We start from the raw sequence: 21,002 nt of genomic DNA on the forward strand, positions 1-21,002 counted from the left end.
AAAATGCTATTCTCCAACGTGGCGATCTTGTTGAGAAGATGATCCTTCTCGTCCTTCCACCTCTTCTCCTTTTCTTCATTTTCTCGGAGGAAAACGGTCTTCGCGTTCCTCCAATCTTCCATCTCTTTTCTCCATGCTTTCATTTCCAATTCAATGATGGAAATTCGTTTGGAGTGAAGCATATATTTGAGTTTGCTTGTTGCCATAGGTGAGGTTGGGGATGACATGAGAGAGAGAGAGAGAGAGAGAGAGAGAGAGAGAGAGAGAGAGAGAGAGAGAGATATTTGGAAAAGGCTTTTGATGTTGATGACAAATTGCATATACAAGTGTACAAGGGTAGTGCAACATAGATGTGACATGTCCTCGATTGAGACCCTTTGTACACACAACTACTACTACCATTTGCTTGTGCACACGAGACCTCTAACTCGGCCTCAACATCAGCAACAACTCAAGACTAATTGGAAACAAGGCAAACTGCAGCTCCTCCTGGAAGAAAGATGGATCTGGAGAGAGAGCATACATGCCTCAAGGCTACTCGGTACGGGACCTCATAGATTCTCTGTTCTCCTAGGCCAGCACTTGTGCTCTGCCTCTGCAACAGGTTGCCCATGTGTGGGCTGCTGTGGGGAAAGGATAACTATGGGAATGCCACTGTTATGTGCAGCGGAATTGGTTGATGGTGATAGCTCATGATGAGTGCTTGGTATGTACACAAGGTTTCTTTACTTTAATGAGAGATGTGCAATAGACAGAGAGAGAGAGAAGAGAGAATGATACTGTGAGTGAAGGTTTTATGTGAGAGAGAGAGAGAGAGAGAGAGAGAGAGAGAGAGAGAGTGAGTGTCACTAGATAGGGTCCAAACCCCCCTCCAAGGGCCCCCCACTCTATTGCTAGAGTGGTTTTTGCTTTAGATTGCAGAAATGATGATACAATGGATCTAGATGGTGAGATGTTGACGGGATCATGTATTGAATGCCTAGACTTGATGGTACGGAGAGGCTAAGGGCTGACATCTGAAACGCTATGGGACCTGACTTGGATTTGCAACTGCAATGAGGCTATGGGGTGAAATCTGAAAACCCTATGGGATCTGGTTCAGATCGGCAATCCCCCGGGGCTGATCTGGGTATGCAGAGGCTGAGAACCAATAACTTTGATGCTGAGGATTATGGCTGAAAAATGCTGGGCTGGCTGAGGTTCTGATTGCTGAAATCTGCTAACGTTAGGATGCATTTGATGCTGAGGGAAAACGCCAAGGCTGATATGCAGTGGAAACACCAAGGTTGATCTATAATGGGAAAGCGCTGGCGCTGATGGGCTGCTGTCTGAAAACGCCAATGGCTCTGGGAGATGTTGATGGGGAAGAAAAATGCTAATTTAGGGTTAATGAATCTCTCTATAACCTCCAGCCGTATTCCTACCATGGCCGGCTCCAACGAAATGCTGCCCTCTAGCTAATTGCCACTAGCATCTAACCAGATGAGAAACTTCAAATCACCCAATCCAATGTGTGCGGGATTGTGCCGGACAAGGGCCCAGATGCAAGTAATTGATTCGCCAGCATGAGACCACTGAAGGAATGCTGCGTGTAATGCGAAGAAGCTACTTTAAGCTGCAGTTTGCCAAGGTGGGTAGAATTGTGCCGTGCTGTTGAAAAGGTGAGAACCAGCAATCACAGTTGGCTTGTCGCTGAGCAGATCTCCCTCAATGAAATGAAATTGGCCCACTCCTTCCTGCAGGTAAGGCAAGACGGGCAGTGGCTTTGCCGCTCACAAAATTATGATATCTCATGTGACAAGGTTAAACCGTCCGAGGGCATTGCCCCAGACAATTCATTATCTGCAAGTAGCAACTTCTTGAGAGAAGGACCACAGAGGAAGGGCAGGATGCTTCCTGTGGTATGGGATAAAGAGTAGCGTTTCCTTTAGTCTAACAAGAGAGAAGAGAGCAGCTCCCTTCCGTCTAAATTAACACGATAAGATATCAATCCCTTGCGTCCAAATTAACATGATAAGACGACATCAATAAAGACGCTCCCTTCCGTCCAAATAAGCATAATAAGACATCAATGAAAGAGCTTCATTCAATCCAAAATAACATGATAAGACATCAGGATCTCCCTTCAGTCCAAAGAAAAGTATCTCCCTTTAGTCCAAAGGAAAGCTTTCTTGCCAGCTTTCTTCAGTCCAAAGGACTCAAGGAGAGCTTTCTTTCCAGCTTCCTTAAGTCCAAAGGATACTAAATAGCTTAGCTTCCTTCAATTCAAGGTGAGGTGGCTTCCTAGCCTAGGGTAGTTCTCTCCTGTCAAGGAGAAAGAGTTCCCTTCAGTCCAAAGTTTCTTTCACTTCAAAGATCCGTTCAATCCAAAGAAAGTATAATGAAATATCTTCTTTACCACAAAAAGCTTTCGGTGTCGTATAACCACCTCACTGACACCATCCACTGAGATCAATCCACGACAGTGCTGTTGGTGTCGAGGGCGCTGACCGCTTATGGGGAACTGATTGATGATTGAAGGGAGAACCCTAGGCCCTCCTTTATAGGTTTGCAGAGTGGGGTCGAGCACTAGGTTGAGGAAGACCCCACGACTTCTAATACGTGGGTCACTTACTAATAACAATGACATCATTAATAAGAGGTGCTTCATATGCTAATAACCACCTAGGCGAGATACTAATGCTAAAGTTCTATAATGAGAACACTGCCCAATGCCTACACCTAGCAAACACCGGTGGTGATCATATGCAATTAGAGGGTATGCAACTAACTAAAGTGCATGGACATGCGCGTCTTGCGAACAGGCTCACAAAGGTGCCAGAATGCTTCCTAGTCTGTCTTAAACCCTAGAAGGAGTTACAACTTGTCCACTTGCACATAGGGTTAGATATACATGTGACAGCCACTTGGATGATGTTGTGGACTTGGTGCTGCTGGATAGCCCATGCCAGAGGGAGGTCGCAAGGGTGTTGGAAACGGTAGGTTGCTCAAAACGCTGGTCCCACTCCCTCATGCTAGGGCTGCCCCAAGAGAAGCACCCTAAGTGCTAAGCACAAAACGCACAAGGTGTTCCTACCCTCTCTCAAGCAGGTCTCCAACAAAGCTGCCTGACCCACACGTCTAGCCCCACGATAAGAAAATAGGGCAAAAACCCCCCACCACCACTGCCACCACGCTACAATGATTGGAGCCCATATGGATCCCCTTATTATCCATACCGGGGATACATGCCTAACCAACCGAAAGATTTCAAGGATGGCGGTGCGAAAATCAAATTTTTCACTTTTTCCGGGGTGAAATATCGAAGGAAAGCATTGTAGATCCTACAACACTTTGACAACATCTATGCTTTGGGAAATTGTACAGAAGAATCCAAGATTTCTCGAGCAACAAGATTCTTAAAGATAATGTGATGCATTGGTGGAGCTCAATCACGTCACAACCGCATGCTCCAAGGACCTGGCAAGCTTTCAAGACAGTCTTTGTACGCAGTTATATGACTTCTCTCTTTGAAGTCCGGATTTTGGTAGAGTGAGGCAATTGAAAATGCTTGCCACCGAAACCATGGACGACTATAACCAAAGGTTTCTCGACGTGTACCTTTCGGTGTCCTTTAGGTTCGTTCCCTTGGAGGCCCAATGCGAGCGATACACCATTGGACTACCATCACCATTGTAGGAATATTGTCTCTTCGAGCAAGTCTCCACCGTGCAAGAGCTTATGGACCAAGCTACAAATTGATGAAGGGAAAGCTAGAGTTTACCACAGAAGAACCTCTAACCACTAACCACAACTCTTGGCAACAACGAACAAATTCTCGAGAGTCTCGTGAAAGTCAACCGCAAAGGCCTCGTTTGACTCCTCAACAATGAGACACCTTACTACAAGAAGGCAGATACTTTAGATGCTTTCAAAGAGGACATGAACGGTCGACAGAACCCCAGAACCACCTCTAGCTAAGAGAGCTAGACCCGCCGTTGGACTAGTACATGACATCTATGGCATACGCCTTGAAAGTACAAATTAATTGTGTCGAGCATATGGCAAAGTCAACGGTTTGAAGCCCTAATTCTCTTTGACCCAGGAGCTACCGAAAACTTTATCTATCTAGAATTCCTAAAGTACATAGACTTTGATTATGATCCACAAGGTGACGAAATCAAAGCCAAGTTAGCCACCGATCAGACCCAGAAGGTGGTATCTCTCATTGGTGCTCTTCCAGTGACCATCCAAGGATATCACGGAAAAGCCGATTTTCACATTATGAGGTTGGGCAACTGTGACGTTCTCTTGGGCATGCCTTGGCATGACAAGAATGACGTGACAATCCAAATCCGGAACCATACAATTACTGTGATGCAGAATGACAAGCCAGCCTCCTCAAAGTTCAATTGTCTGAACAAAAACGTGAATGAATTATGTGGTTGTTTTAATACTTTTGAACTCTGTTTGATTAAGTACTATTTGAAATTTGTTTGAAATGAATGATATATGTTTGAGACGTGTATTGGTGCGGATTTGAACTGGACTCTAGTTTTAATACTGGTTTCAATGATTGGTGATTTTACTCCTGGGTGGAGTAGTGAGACATGAATACTTGCTCATACTCATGGTTTATTTGCCGGGGGAGTATTGAATGTTTAAAAAGTGTTGTTTTTACTCATGGTCCGGATCTGGATGATTATTCACGGGGGGAGTATTCAGAAGTCTGAGTAGTGGTTACTCTCAGTACCTCCAAGCGACGCTCTAGGGGACGTTTGGTTGTAAAACACCTCTATATCCCATGGCCCGGACCTTTTAAGGTTATTTGCGGGAGAAGTGATGAGGGAGTCGTTGAATAGCTGATGGCTCGGACCAAGGTGGTTATTTGCGGGGGGAGTGTTCATCGGCGGCTTTACGTATTTATGTCTTGTAACATGCATATGTGAGCATTTGTGTTGCATTGTGATGTGTCAACCATTGAATATTCCTTATTGGATGAGATATTTCTGGGAAGTCAACGACCCAGGATATCAAGAGTTCTGATCTAGAATGAGACTCCCTATTGGAGTGAGATATTTTTGGGAAATCAATGACCCAAGATATCAAGAGATCCAATTTGGATCGAGAAAAATGATTGTCCCTCAGAATGTCCCTCGAAATAACCCTCGGAAATTTATGAGCTTACTTGAGTTGTTTTGCAGATATACAGTAATCACGGACAATTACTTTTTTCAAGAAGGGGGAACGTTGACGTGTCAAGCCATTGAAGAACGAAGCCAACCTGCAAATCTTGGCCTAAGTGGAGAAGTAAAAGTAGCAGAAGAAGTTTTACCAACTTACAAAGTCTTGTCCAGTGGCCTATTTTTAAAGAAGAGTTCCCACCAACTTATGGGACCTCGTTCGATGGGACCCAAGTGATGTAAAGGAATTAAAATAAAGCAAGACCACTCACACTCTCAATTTCTTTGGAAATTGCTGATGATGTGGTAGTTGTACTAATGCCCGTGCTTTACGCTAATGTTGTGGCAGGTTGTACTGATTTTCGCAAAATACGCTGGCAGCTTTTTGGGCTCAAGCTTTTTGGACCAGATGTTTTTGAGTTTGAAGCTTTTCATGTATCTGCTTTTCATAGGCCAAGGGCCTTTAAATATGTGTAGAGGGCTCATTCTCTAACACACTTTGGGTGAAGGTGCAGAGGGTGAGTACCGACATTGTGCCAAGTTCAAATATAAAGAAATACTGAAAGGGGCACCAAGGTTTGGGGCCAGTAGTCTCTGGGGTGGAATTCCGCCACTCCGTGTTGCGTGTGCTTTCTCTCTCTTTCAGTTCAGTTGTTATTGAAGCGCTAAAAGTTTGTTTAGTTTGTTTTTTTTCCATTGGCACGTGGTGCTCGTCTTGTGACAGTGGTATTAGAGCTTCGGGCGTGTGCATACCGGTCCCACCGAAGAGCAGATAGAGCAAATTGGCCACTCCCACCCTTGCTTCATCGCGCATCGGGCACTCTCTCATCTTCACCGCTTTGTCTTACAGGGCATAAGCCATAACGAAACCCAAGACGTGGCATTCATGGATTGAATAGAATACTTGCAGTTTCTCCTCGACGAGCTTCGCGACATTCTTTTGTCAACAAAATCTTCCGATGCTGCAAAGTTTTCAACGGTTTTTGAATTACATGTTACCCCCTCTGATGCCCCAGGTAATACCTCCTCCTCCGACACTAGAAAGTACGAGAGCTTCCAACTGGCAACCTTCCTAGCCGTCTGTTTTGATCGGGGGAGTCTTCAGGAATATGGTGCAGCCATTTGACCTTGACCCTGTGCAAGCGCCTTTGCTATTGTTGTTGCCCCCACCTCCCCCACCGCCACCACTAGTCACCAGGCTCTTAGATTTACACCACTCTGCTGCTTCACCGAGGTGTAGGGTATACATGTGTACGACTAGTGTGCCTCCGGGCTGGCTATCCATGCTTGCATATGCATATAGGTTCCACTGTGCGGCCGCCCACCTTGTCCGGCGCCCTCTATATTCCTATTTTTTCTTGTTGGGTCGTTGGGGTTTTTTCCTGGCATTGCCCTACCTCCCTTTGGGCACCTATATATGGGGCTAGGGGGGCATCCTCAGACACACATCTGATACGTTGTATTGCAGGGTCTCTTGCTTTGGTAGTCATGGGGGGACTGATCGACCCCTCTTCCCTACATCAGCGTCTCTCTCTCTCTCTCTCTCTCTCTCTCTCTCTCTCTCTCTCTACGCACGCGCACTCTCACATGCTATCACCGCTTCAGGCTCTCCATGCCACATGGACCAGGCGCTTCTGCAGAGGTTCTCCTCCCAAGGGATCACATCAGCAAGCGTTTTTTGCAAGATCTGCGTTTTTTGCTGGGCTGCTTGCGTTTTTGCATCAGGCTGCCAGCACTGGCCTTTTTGGGCAATTTCGTCGCCGGAAAACCCTTCCCATCTGCCTACGTTTACAGCCAGATCTGCGTTTTTGGCAAATCTACGTTTTGGGCTGAAATGCCTTCGTTTTGGACAGCGGTGCAGGATTTTTTGCAAGAGGGGGGCAGCGCTAGCCTTACCCCATTAGATCTTGCCTTTCTTCCTGGTTTTGCATCCGGTGCATTGCCGGCGAGAATCCTCCTCATCTGCTACAGTTTTCAGCTGTAAATGCCTGCTGTTTTCTCTCTGTTTTCAGCCCTCTGACAGCTGTGCACTCTGCACCGCTCCAGACCATGCCGAGAACATACGAGCACGCTGAAAATCGCTGAACAGCAGCATTTTCATCAATTTGTAGTTGCGTTTTTGGGAGGACAGCAGCCTCTTGGCCTGTGTTTTTCATGAAGGACGTTGCTTTTACATTGGCTTGATCATCTACGGGCATACGATTCTTTTCATTCCAGCCATCATTCGGCGGTTGCGCACTCCAGAGGGGGTGGTGACTTGTGGTTTGCTATGGACACACCTATGCACTCATCAGAGAAGTTCACACGAGATATGACCATGCTCATGGCATATGGGATTTGGACATTCTTAGAGAAGACACCACCATCTTGGGTGGACGGATACTTACCACTTGACCTCGACACGTCAGATCACTTGCTTAGACAGGACATCTACATGGACTTAGGGAGAGGATCAGGACCTCTTCTTGGACAGGTTTATTGCTTGGATCTATAGACTGGAGTGGGACTTAAGTGCTTTGGACTCTCTTGGAGAGTTTACCCGCGAGATGCGGGAGACCAGATATCATTACCCGACTATATCCGGAGTCACCTGGAGCTTGGCTTGGATGGTAGTGCAATTGCTCTTCTACACTCTTAATCATTCGGATTGTTACCTTCAGAGTTACTTACACTCACCCTCCGTAACTTTATGGAAGACTTATCCCCCGACCTGGGCAGTAGGCCACTCCCAGCTCATTCACATCGAGAGCCACACCGAGTTGCGGATTGGTGGCGTTGTTGGTGTGGATTATGTTTTGGGTGACTCCGCAAGATTGAAGGCAGGAGATACAGGCAAGACGACGCAGACATCTTGGTCTGGCCATTTTACTTCACATCTCAGACTGCTCAGTCTGGCTTCCCTACTACTACAGGATGATTACGATGCAGACAGCTTGGTCCGACCTCACCTCTTCTCAAAGGCCCTTCACAATGCAAACTGTTGAGTCTGGCTTTCCCCTCATCTTGTATTACCCTACCTACTGATAGGACACCATGCAGTGGTGGTCCGTGCGGTCTCCCGGTGAGTGCTGCAGCTTACGGTAGCTTCTACAATGCAGACTGTTTAGTCTAGCTTTCCTTCTTTCGGAGGACGTTTATGGCGCAGATTGTGGCCGCATAGCCACCTAGCCACTTTGGGTTACAGGTTCATGCATTGAAAGGCTTTCGGTCATTCTCATACGGTTCTTGGGCTTCCCCATCAGGGCACTTGAAAGTCTACTGACACTTCTTTTACGACAAGGAGTTCACACTTAGTTGGGGACCTTCATGCAGTACCTTCACACTCCATGGGCAGAGTACGACAGTTTGCTACATTGCTCGTGAGTCGTGACGACACTTTACCATGGAGATCTCTGGGAGGTTGGTACACCCCAGACTGTTGCTACACTCACGGAGTATTGTCCTTTAGTGGACATGGCAACAGACATCTTCATCATTTACCTCACATCTCCGGCTTTATGTGGTTCGTTTAGCATCTGGTGCTGAGAGGGTGTGTTAGATTTACACCACTGTGCTGCTTCAGTCAGGTCTAGGGCATACATGCACGGCTAGTGTGCCTCCTGGCTGGCCACCCATGCTTGCATATACATATAGGCTCCACTGTCCGACCGCCCACTTTTGGGCCGGCCGCCCACCTTGTCCGGGCGCCCTCTATATTCCTATTTTTTCTTGTTGGGTCGTGGAGTTTTTTTCCTGGCATTGCACTACCTCCCTTTGGTCATCTATGTATGGGGCCAGGAAGGGCACCCACAGACACACATCTGATTATGTTGTATTGGAGGGTCTCTTGCTCTGGTAGTCCTGGGGGGGCTGATCGCCCCCTCTGATTTCTCGAGCAGCCAGAATTCTTAAAGATAATGCGATGTAGTGGTGGAGTTCAATCGGGACACAAGCGCATGCTCCAAGGACTTGGCAAGGTTTCAAGACAGTCTTTGCACGCAGTTATATGACTTCTCTCTTTGAAGTCCGGAATTTGGTAGAGTGGGGCAACTTGAAAATGCTTGCCACCAAAACCATTGACGACTATAATCACAGGTTTCTCGACGTGTACCTTCCGGTGTCCTTTAAGTTCGTTCCCTTGGAGGCCCAATGCAAGCGATACACCATTGGACTACCATCACCATCGCAGGAATATTGTCTCTTCAAGCAAGTCTCCACCATGCAAGAGCTTATAGACCATGCCGCGGTCGGCTACAAATTGATGAAGCGAAAGCTATAGTTTACCACAGAAGAACCTCCGGCCACTAACCACAACTCTCGGCAACAATGAACAAATTCTTGAGAGTCTCGTGAAAGTCAACCGCAAAGGCCTTGTTTGACACCTCAACAACGAGACCCCTTACTACAAGAAGGCCGATGCTTTGGATGCTTTCAAACAGGACATAACTATTTTGGTTGCCCCCAACGACTGACAAACCAGCAGAGCCGATGCCCATACCGACGGTCGACAAAACTCCAGGACCACCTCCTGCTAAGAGAGCTAGACCCACCATTGGACTAGTACATAACAACTATGGCATACGCCTTGAAAGCAAAGTTAGAAGCGGAACGGAAACAGGGGCCGGAACGGTAAGCTTAAAATATGCTTAAATTAGGTTGGATTTAACCTTTATGTTAGTAGAGAGCCACACACACCCATTAGTCCAAGTAGAATTCTATTTAGGCATGCTTTGCAATGATTCTTCAGTCTTAAGGCTTACATGCGATTATGCACTACACATATCCTTTACAAAAGCATCTCGATTCTTCATAGAAAGAACATTAACTCAAAGTTGAATAGAGTCCAGACTCCACACAAAAGCTTGGAGCAAAAAGATGATAGATTATAAAGATGGCTTACAAGGCCAGCCAAGGCGCTACAAAAAGACATGTAGAGAATAGAGTGCTAAATAACAATTGTAAGAGGCACTAGGTGACATGTGAAGACTCAATCACTCATGTGGTAGTACAATACGAAAAGGGGGCAAAGCCAGCGGCCACAAAGGAAACAAATATAAAAAACCAATGAGCAATGAGTCACGACTCATGCCTGATGTTCACCTCTGGGTAGGGACAGAAGAGCATCCCACCTCCCAATCTGTACTCGTGTCCTCGACGTCATGAATATCATCCCAATCCTCCTGTATAGGCTCATCCTCATGCGTAGATCCTCCTGCCTCTCTAAGAACTCTGCCTCTACCTCCATCTCCCATTGTTGAAAAGGATTTGTCACTTTGGATGTTGACTTACAAAGCATTCTTAAGTTTGCACAGACAAAACCAAGGTCGTTTGCTTTCTTCACTCCAAGTCGGTTTCATTTTCTAGATGCAATGTGGCTATATACACTCCACAATTGCTCCAAGCAAGAGGAGCTAACCGCTTGGCTGAGAATGCGGACGACAAGTTGCTAAAGATCGGGACCTTCTAAACCATTTTCTTGCCACCACAAGACGGAGGAGATCTTGGTGCGATCAATTTGGGCATCGGTTGTCCCAAATGATTCTCACATATCCTTGTAAAATGCAAGTTGATCCTTGATTTTGCGCTGCATGTCCCGATCAGGGTGAAGCTTCTTCAAGATGGTGTTCCAATGTGTGTTCACCTCCAAATCATGCTCGTCCTACACCTCGGAACTCTGGGTCCAACACAAAAGCTGCACCATGAAGAGGTGAACTAAAGGCATTTCACCTGCTACTGCAAAGGTATTTGATTTCTTCAAGCCTATTTGGGTCCTTCTCAAGATCTTCAAGCACCTCGACCATGCAATCCATTGCTTCATAGACCTTGCCAATGCAAGGTTGCATGCCATCCATCACTCTAAGCAAGCGGATCACCGGTTTCACATTTTGTCAATAGTCTTTAGGGACTCCCAGAACTCAGGATCCTCTACCTTCCTTGTACAAATGATCCCTGCGGTACTCGCATGGGAAGTCTCATCAAACTTTGTACTGATGAAGAGGTGCCGCACTGCACTTTTGACACTCTACAAAGCGGCTTACCATAAGATAGTTGTAGGCAAAGTGGGTCTCATAATACTTTAGAAGCGCTTTGCTCCCCGACCGCTTCAAGAACTCGGCTCGAAGTATGTTGTGGTTGTTGATGAAAGCAACCACTTTGGACGTGGATGCAATGAGAGGCTCTATCCAAGGTAGTTTGCTGAAATCCTTCAAGAGGTTGTTAAGGCAATGTGCCATGCAAACGGACACCGTGATTTGAGGATAAGCGCCTTCCAAAATAGCTTCGGCTGCCCTGTTTGATGCCTCCTCGTCAATGACTAGCCCTATCACAAGATCTGTCCTAATGGTCTCTATGGCGGAGGCCCACTCTCCTGCAAGGACATCTGTTGATTTTCCTGTTTTTGTGGCGCCATGGAAGTGGGCAAAAATGAATTTCCCCTTTGGAATAGGCAACAATGCCATGAATGGACCTCCTTCTAGTGTCGCTCCATCCATCCGCAATGAGGGTCACGCCATACTTCGTCCATTGCCTCTTCATGTTGAGGGTTGCCATCTCCACAACGGCCTTCTCTCTGTCGAGTAGAGTAGTGCGGAGGGCCTCGAAGAGGGTGGCACATAGCGTGTCCCATACTCTCCAATCCTCACGCACATGGTCTTGAAGTACTCCAACCTACACATTGCACACAACAGGTATTAGGATTTACTATTCAAATGAGAATGAGAATCGAGATGATTAATTGTGAGAAAATGATAGTAAGTCTTACCGAGCCTTTATGAAGGGAACGTGATCATGATAGAAAATGCGGGCAACACTTGCATCCACATCCTTCTTCCTTTTTGGATCCCAAGTAGTATGTAGGGTGCGTTGATGAGATTTGGGAGTGGAGACCGGATTAGTATTAGGCATTGAAAATGCCGATCGAAATGTTGTCGCCGTTGTCTTCGTCGTTGCCGCATTACTATCACTACCAACCGATGAAGAAGGTGTAGAAGAGGGAAAAATCAAGTCATTGGGGTCGATTGCGGGACTCTTAGGCCTTGCCGCTTCTTTCTCTTCTTTGTTGGCTTTGATGGTGGCATCCTTGGCTTCAAATGCTTCAAAAATTGCTCATTGATCGCCTTGCATATTGTTACTTGTTGTCCCTCTAGCTTAAGGAGGTGAGCACGGACTTTGGTTGTGCTGGATTGCCGTTCAAAGCCACATAGTTTGCACTTCCATGCACGTGCACCGTCGGACTTTCCCAACACTCGTGAATGCACTTCGTCCAACCATGAAGCTTCATCCTTCTTCTTCTTTGCACCCGAGGGCACACGTTCACTTGATGCGGAAGCTTGGGCCATAAGTGATGAGAGTCGAGGAGGGAGAGAGAGAGAGAGAGAGAGAGAGAGAGAGAGAGAGAGAGGTGGTCAAACCGTCAATCGAGCCTTGAGCGAAAGAGGGGAAGAGGGAGAGAAAGGAAGAAATGAAGCTTGAGCCTTGAGCGTTGAGGCTTAAAGCCTTGAGGCCCAAGGTAGAGGGAGAGAGCCTTGAGGCTTGAGGGAAGAGGGAGAGATGGAGCTTCAAATTACAAGAGTTAGCCTTGAGGGAGAGATGGAGAGAGAGAGATGGAGCTTCAACTTTCAAGCTTGAGCCTTGAGGCTTAAAGCCTTGAGGCCCAAGGGAGAAGGAGAGAGCTTGAGGTTGGGAGCTTGATACCGGACGGAGGGATGACAATGAGGCTTGAGAGATGAGCTTAAGCCTTGAGGGAGGGGTGAGATTGAGCTTGCCCATAAGGCTTTAAATAGGAGAGGCTAGAGCCCTCCCCCTCTCCTCAAATGTTCAAATTTCACAAGGCATCCAAGGCCCAAACGGCGAGAGTTTTCAAAAATCTGAAAACGGTTGTTTTTTTTTGAATGCACGTTCCGCACCCATTCCATACCCCGTTCCGCCTCGCCTTCCGGTTTTGACCTGGAGCGGAACACCGTTCCAGTTCCGTTTCCGTTTCGGTTGCCAAAGGGGGGTGGGAACACGTTCCAGGAACGAGGGGCTCCGTTCCGCCCGTTCCCAGTTACTCTGCTTGAAAGTACAAATTAATTGTGTCGAGCATATGGCAAATTCAACGGATAGAAAGCCGTAAGTTTCTTTGACCCAAGAGCTACCGAAAACTTCATCCATCAGGAATTCGTGAAGCAGATGGACTTTGATTATGATCCACAGGGTGGTGAAATCGAAGCCGAGTTAGCCACTGGTCAGACCCAGAAGGTGGTACCTCTCATTGGTGCTCTTCCAGTAACAACCATCCAAGGATATGGCGAAAGAGGCGATTTTCACATTATGAAGTTGGGCAACTGTGACGTTCTCTTGTGCATGCCTTGGCATTACAAGAATTACGTGACAATCCAAATCCAGAACCTACAATTACCGTGATGCAGAATGACAAGCCAGTTGTCCTCAAAGTTCGAATGTCTGAAGAAAAACTTGAATGAATTGTCTGGTTATACTTTTGAACTCTATTTGAGAAAGTATTTGAAATTTGTTTGAAATGGATGGTATCTATTTTAAACCTGTATTGGTGCCGATCTAAATTGTTGGACTCTAGTATTAATATTGGTTTCAATGATTAGTGATTTTACTCCCGGGTGGAGTAATAAGACATGATATTTGAGAATACTTCCTCATACTCATGGCCCGGACCCTTGTGGTTATTTGCGTGGAGAGTATTGAATGTTTGAAAAGTGTTGTTTTTAGTCATGGCCCTGACTTGAATGGTTCTTTACCGGGGGTGTATTAAGAAGTCTGAGCAGTGGTTACTCTCAGCACCTCCAAACGACGCACGCTGCGGTTGGGGGGCCATTTGGTTGTAAAAGGCCTCTATATCTCATGGCATGAACCTTTTTAGGTTACTTGCAGGAGGAGTGATGAGGGAGTCGTTGAACAACTCATGACCCGGACAAAGATGATTATTTGCAGGGGGAGTGTTCATCGGCGGCTTTATGTTTCTATGTCTTGTAACATGCATACGCGAGCCTTTGTGTTGCATTGTGATGTATCAACCACTGAATATTTCTTATTGGATGAGATATTTCTCGGAAGTCAACGACCCAAGATATCAAGAGTTCCGATCTGGAATGAGACTCCTTATTGGATGAGATACTTCTGGGAAATCAACGACCCATGATATCAAGAGCTCCGATTTGGATTGAGAAAAGTGATTGTTCCACGGAACGTCCCTTGGAATAACGTTTGAATTTTTTTGAGCTAACTTGAGTTGTTTTGCAGGTATATGGTAATCGTGGCGATTACTTTCTTTCAAGAAGGGGGTTGTTCACAAACTGCTGACGTGTCAAGCCACTGAAGATCGAAGCCCACGTGCAGATCTTGGCGGAGGAGCCTCAACTCTTAAGTGGAGAAGTAAAAGAAACAGAAGAAGTAGTTTTATCAACTTATAAAGTCTTGCCGAGTGGCCTATTTTTAAACAAGAGTTCCTACCAACTTATGGGACCCCGTTCGATGGGGCCCAAGTGACATAAAGACATTAAACTAAAGCAAGACCACTCACACACTCAATTCCCTGTGAAATTGTTGATGACGTGGCACTCGTGTTTTGTGCTGATGACGTAGCAGGCTGTACGAACTTCCACAAAACGTGCTGGCAGCTTTTTGGGCTCATGCTTTTTGGACGAGATGTTCTCTGACACACTTCTGGGTGAGGGTGCAGAGCGTGAGTACTTGCATTGTACCAAGTTCATGTAATATAACGAAATATCGAAAGGGGCGCCAAGGTTTGGGGCGAGTACTCTCTCCGGGGTTGAACGCCACTCCGTGTCATGTGTGCTCTCTCTGTCTTTCAGTTCAATTGTTATTGAAGTGCTAAAAGTCTGTTTAGTCTGTTCTTTTCGGTTGGCACGTGGTGCTCGTCTTTTGACAGTGGTATCAGAGCTTTAGGCGTGTGCTTTTGAGAATTTGTTCGTTGTTGCCGAGAGTTGTGGTTAGTGGCCGGAGGTTCTTTTGTGCAAAACTCTGGCTTTCCCTTCATCAGTTTGTAGTCTACCGCAGCATGGTCCATAAGCTCTTGCATGGTGGAGACTTGTTCGAAGAGACAATATTCCTGCAATGGTGATGGTAGTCCAATGGTGTATCGCTCTCATTGGGCCCCCAAAGGAAGAACCTAAAGAAGGACACCGGAAGCTCCACGTCGAGAAATCTTTGGTTATAATCGTGCATGGTTTCGGTGGCAAGCATTTTCAAGTTGCCCCACTACCAAAATCGGGACTTCAAAGAGAGAAGTCATATAAATGCATGCAAAGACTGTCTTGAAAGCTTGCCATGTCCTTGGAGCATGCGGTTGTGTTGCGATTAAACTCCACCGTTGCATCAAATTATCTTTAAGAAATCATGTTGCTTGAGAAATCTTGGATTCTTCTGTATAGTTTCCCAAAGCATAGATGTAGTCAAATTGTTGTACGAACTGCAATGCTTTCTTTCGATCTTTCACCCCGGAAAGAGTGAAACAGTTGACTGTCGTGCCACCATCCTTGAAATTTTTCGGCTGGTTGGGCGCATATCCCAAGTACGGATAATAAGGGGATCCATATGAGCTCCAACCATTGTAGCCTGGTGATAGTGGTGGTGGGGGAGGTAGAGGCAACGACGGTGGCAAAGGTAGTTGCACATGGTTAGGGTCAGATGGCTGCACCATATTCCTGAAGACTCCCCCGGTCGGAACAAACGGCTGGGAAGGTTGCCGGTTGGAAGCTCTCATACTTGCTAGTGCCGAAGGAGGAGGTATTACCTGGGGCATCAGAAGGGGTAACATGTAATTAAAAACTATTGAAAACTTTGTAATATCGGAAGATTCTGTTGAGGATGGCACGAAAGAATGTCGCGAAGCTCATCGAGGAGAAACTGCAAGTATTTTGTTGAATCCATGAATGCCATGGCTTGGGTTCTTATGGCTTATGCCTTGTAAGACAGAGCGGTGAAGACGGGAGAGCGCCCGATGTGTGATGAACTAAGGGTGGGAGTGGCCGATTTGCTCTGCCTGCTCTTTGGTGGGACCGGTAAAGTCAACCGCAAAGGCCTCGTTTGACGCCTCAACAACGAGACTCCTTACTACAAGAAGCCCGAGGCTTTGGATGCTTTGAAACAAGAATAACTAGTTCGATGGGCGGTATACGCTAGGACCTTGACGACGAGCATATTTATTGCGATAGATACGAGATCTATTCGCTGCCCGGTATGGAGAAGTGGTTTCCTTGCGGTTGCAGACAAGTTCATCACCCAATTCACCCTATTCCGCTGCCTTATCCATAATAACTATGATCAGTACTCTTCTTGTCTCAAGACCACCTAAGGGTGAAAAACGGCACCAATGTAATTCCTCAAGACGAGGCACCTTTGGGGCTGATTTGATGCACCTTTGGATCCTTCTCGATGTGGGAGTGCGGATGGCCACCAAGGGGTAGATCTGGGGCTGAATTGCACTCCAGATGTGAGAGGAATGAAGGGCTCAAATCTGGCTGCAAAAACACAGACGAGAAACGTGAAACGTAGCAGATCTCTCGCGTAAAGTAGGGCTGAAAATGCAGATCTCAATGATGTTGGTGATGGACAACAACGGAGCACTCGATGCCGGCGAGGGAATGACCGAGGGGAGGCTCAATGGGCTGCCGAAGTACTAGACTGCAACGGGGAAGACTCGCGAGGCCAGATCCGAGCTGGTTCCGGGAGGGGGATGGGCTGAAATCTGAAAACCTGAGGCTGATCTGCAGAAACGATGGGGCTAGGGCTGAAATCTGCTAATGCTGGCTGATTACTGCCAAAAATGCAAGGGCTGATGGGAGCAAAACGGTGGGCTGAGATGCTCCTGATTCTAGCGCTAGGAATGTGATGATGAAATGCTAGGCTGAGTGCTCCCTCTATAGGACAGAATTTGGGATGATAAATCAACTAAGGGCTAGATAGGGCAAAGTGTCACACACTTGCCCACCCGAGAATCGGATCAACGCGGGAAATGGCTCGTTGATTCCGCTAACCTAGAACCACATGCACGTCATGCCAGATGCCCACATCAGTGTACAACATCTGTCAAAACGCGTGTACAAACCATTTATGCAAGAGAGTGTCAAAATTGGATTAATAAACATTTCATATTGAGGACTTAAGGCTTTGCTATGTCATAGTATTTAGTCTTATCTTTGCATGACGGAGCTAGTGCCTTGTGGATGACTACCACCTTGTGTTTACAACTTCTTTGAAAGTGAAAGAAATTGGGCTTGTTCTTGGATTCATTTTAAAAAGGAGGAATTAGATCAGACATATTGACAAGTATAAATATACTGCTATGTTCATGGTTGGGCCGCCAGGCTTGCGTGTTTAGCTCATCTTTCATTCAAATTTTGAAGTTTAATTTTGACAGGTACGAAGGTCTTGACCACGTGGTGAAGCACAGATTGAGATTGCAGCCCAAGTCGGCGAAGTTTATTGCCGCAAAGGTATTGGCTGATGGATTGATTTTTGGGCCCATCCATTTGCTTTCGTTTTTTTCCTACATGAGCCTTGCATCTGGGGGCACTCTCCAGAAACTGAAGGAAGACTTGAAGAGGGATTTTCTTCCCGCATTTATTCTGGAGGGATCAATGTGGCCTATTGTACAAGTTGTCAATTTCCGCTTTATCCCTGTCGAACATCAATTGCTTTATGTAAATGCTTTTTGCATTCTGGACAGTGCATTTCTTTCCTGGTTCAAGCATCAAGATGATGCACCTTGGAAAGCCTGGTTGTCATCTTTGATCATAGGAGGGAAAGATGGAAAAGGTTAATTTATCTCCTTCTATTGGACTAGCGCTTACTGTCTGGGTAACATACAAAAAATAGTTGCTTCAAACATGTCAACAAATCTATGAAGCTTTGCAAATTTTGTGAGGGAATTATTTTTGCAAGGCAAATGAGTTTTCGCTTCTAATTTTGAGTATAACATTGTGTATCATTCGATTGTGAGCATCTTCAACACGCAGTAGTCATTTGTGGGGCAGAGAGAGAGAGAGAGAGAGAGAGAGAGAGAGAGAGAGAGAGAGGCCGCCTTGTGCAGATGGTCTTGAGGATAATACAATCCATGTGAAACAACAAGCAGTACTTGCCCTTCCAAAAGAAAGAATTGTTTGGAAGTATGGTTCATCAAGTTATGCCATTTGTAGACACTTCTGTACATGTATGGACATCTTTTGTTTTTATCATCAAATGGAGAAAGAGGTGTAGTTTGAAGCCTGTACCACCAATTGTTAATTGTTGAATTGGTGAAAAATCTAGAGTGCCACAGAAGGCACACGTTTGGTAGTTGGATTATAGATCCTTTCAAGGGAAGCACAACCTGAGCTTCAGGGCTACTGATGCTCGATTTAGAGTTCAAACAGAGTAAAGACGGTGCTAAAGTACCAGTATATACAAACCTAGTCACCCAACCCAACCCAATCTATATTATGGTTAACAACATGGATTTGCAAGTTTTTGATATTGATGCTCAACTATGAGGCTCATAATGGGCTCGTATCATTGTTCTTAAAATTGTTATAAACTCAATGAGTGGCAAGCTTAATCTTTCACCCTCGTTGATGAGCTAATCAAAGAACTTAGATGAAGCGTTTAGCAAGGGCGGGACAAATTTAACCCTGAAGATTGCTACAAGATTACCCAATAATAAACCTAGGTGGGAAGGTAGCTATGTAGAAGTGAGGCAAAATTGGATGGTCAAAGTTAAATCTGGAACTCTTTGTTTTCGATGTTACGAAAGAAAACATAAAACTTGTTTATTATCGAAGTTTATACTTTTAACACCGATTCATCGTGTAAGAAATCTATACCTTGTAGAGTAACTTTTGAATGCTTTTTTCTTTTGGACACACCAAAGGGCCCCCAGGGAGAGGTGCTTATTTCTTCCAAATGTTAGCCATGAAACATGGTCGGGCAAGGGCAACGTACCATGGGCAAGAGCTACGCATAGGCATCACCATGGCCACCTAATTGATGCACCATGTGTTGGGAATGACGAAGAGAACTTGTAGCAACTAGCTAGGAACCTCCTTGTCGGGTGACCCACCCAGGAGCGGATGCACTCGAGCATCCAAGGGCAAGAGCCCTAGCAACGTGAACATCAGGTGGGCACTAGTGTCTCCCCTCTAGAGGTGACCAATTGGGGGATTTGAACCCACAACCCTAGGTTGAGTGGCCAAAGCCTTACTGTTAGACCAACTCTTTGGGGACAATATTGAATGTTGTAAATTCTCCAATGGAAGAAATGCATACTCTACATGTATTAAGAGGACCTCACTAAGGTTGACTGCTCTATAAGATGGTCTTAGATATTCTTGTAGGAAAAAACATTCAAGAGAAAGAACCCAAAATCTTGCATGTATTTCATAAACACAGTTTTCTCACTTCGAAAATGTTAAGATAGTTTTGCCTATTGCAATCAACAAAACTTCATAGTAAGCGATTGTGAAAGAAGTGTTACTACGCATTTTGAGACACTGCCTCTATTTCAAAGTGGTAGTTCAAAGGTTTTTAGGCTAATTACAAGACCACCCCAACTATCCAAAATGCAAACAGTTGAAACACTAGTAAAAAATGGGATAGCAGTAACTCTCGGATTCCTAAACTAATCGTGGTGATTGATTTTCTAATCAAAATAGTAATCACCAATTTTCTAGTAGAAAACGTCAACATAAATTGCCAATTGGGCACACATAGCAGATTGTTAGTGTGTGATATGTAGTGAGTGATAAGGGCTCCTCTCCCTCATCACACCATGGCCCAATACATTGCTTTAAGCCTATCTATAACCCTTTTCTTGTCACCTCTCCTCCTTTTGTCTCCCAGAAGACCCTTGTCTTGACATTGCACACCCCTTGTTTTTCGTCCTTAACAAAAATAAGTAAAAAAACTCTTCTTGAGAACACATTTCCCGCCCCCCCAAAGTGAAACCCAAGAGAAAAAAAAATTTGAACCCCAAGTCAGGAACGGACCCACTCCCAATTTAGTGACAAAAAAATTGGCATATTCTTAGAATCTTGCTTATGTGTCTTGTTGTGATTTGTTGAAAAGTGTACTAAAACTAGGCCTTGAGTGTTTCTAATGCATCAAAAAACCTAAAAATTGAATTTTCCCATATGGAGCAGCGAAAAAATATATAAAAATATCAATCTTGGTATCATCTGATTCGCCTTTTCATGAGGGTTTTGTTGCAATGCCTAAATATTCAAAATGATTAGATTTGCAAAATCACCCCCAAGAATAGTAAAAATGATCATCTTGTTTACAAACTATCTCTAAATTAGCTCCTTTACCCTAGCTAATCGTGTTTGAAAATCTGGTAGCGCATTCATTCACGTGGCACAACTTTTCAAATGGAAATATCACGAAGCTTTATTTATCGCTCGCCTTGAATCAGCTTCTCAACATCACATAGCTTTATTATCGCTTCTCAACTCTCTAAGCAGCAACGTTGGCTTGTTTTCGAACAACTTTTTATCTCTCAACCCTCCTCTCATCAACAAATTGTTTTGTAGGTTAGCATCTCTCTCTCTCTCTCTCTCTCTCTCTCTCTCTCTCTCTCTCTCTCTCTCTCTCTCTCTCTCTGAGGTTAGTTAGTGAATCTTGTATACTGAATAGTGGACTTTGAGTAGCTTATGTAGGCGCAACAACTTCTTAAGAGAGAGCAATCTCACATGGGGTGAGAATTTATGATGAGCTTTCTAGTCGGGGTTGTTGAAGAAGGATTTGTGCTTGGTGGTGCTTTGATCAATCTCTATGTCCATCACAAGAATGCGGAAGTTTTTTATTGGCTTCCTCTTGGGGATGTCATCCCTTGGAGTGCATTAATTGCAGCGT

General features: G+C 45.4%; 1 protein-coding gene across 1 annotated transcript in view; it reads left to right on the top strand.

Moving 5' to 3' along the window:
• The window catches only part of LOC147455343 (Peroxisomal membrane 22 kDa (Mpv17/PMP22) family protein), a 113,225-nt gene extending 95,144 nt beyond the window's left edge, over positions 1-18,081 (top strand). Inside the window, exon 3 of the mRNA XM_086514146.1 lies at positions 17,536-18,081. Within this exon, the coding sequence (XP_086370272.1) occupies positions 17,536-17,938 (403 nt within the window). The 3' untranslated portion in view covers positions 17,939-18,081. The remainder of the gene's footprint in view (positions 1-17,535) is intronic.
• The last annotated feature ends 2,921 nt before the right edge of the window (positions 18,082-21,002 follow it).

This window comes from Adiantum capillus-veneris, chromosome 6, assembly GCF_014529385.1.
Source record: "Adiantum capillus-veneris isolate H3 chromosome 6, ASM1452938v2, whole genome shotgun sequence".
Classification (NCBI taxonomy): Eukaryota; Viridiplantae; Streptophyta; class Polypodiopsida; order Polypodiales; family Pteridaceae; genus Adiantum; species Adiantum capillus-veneris.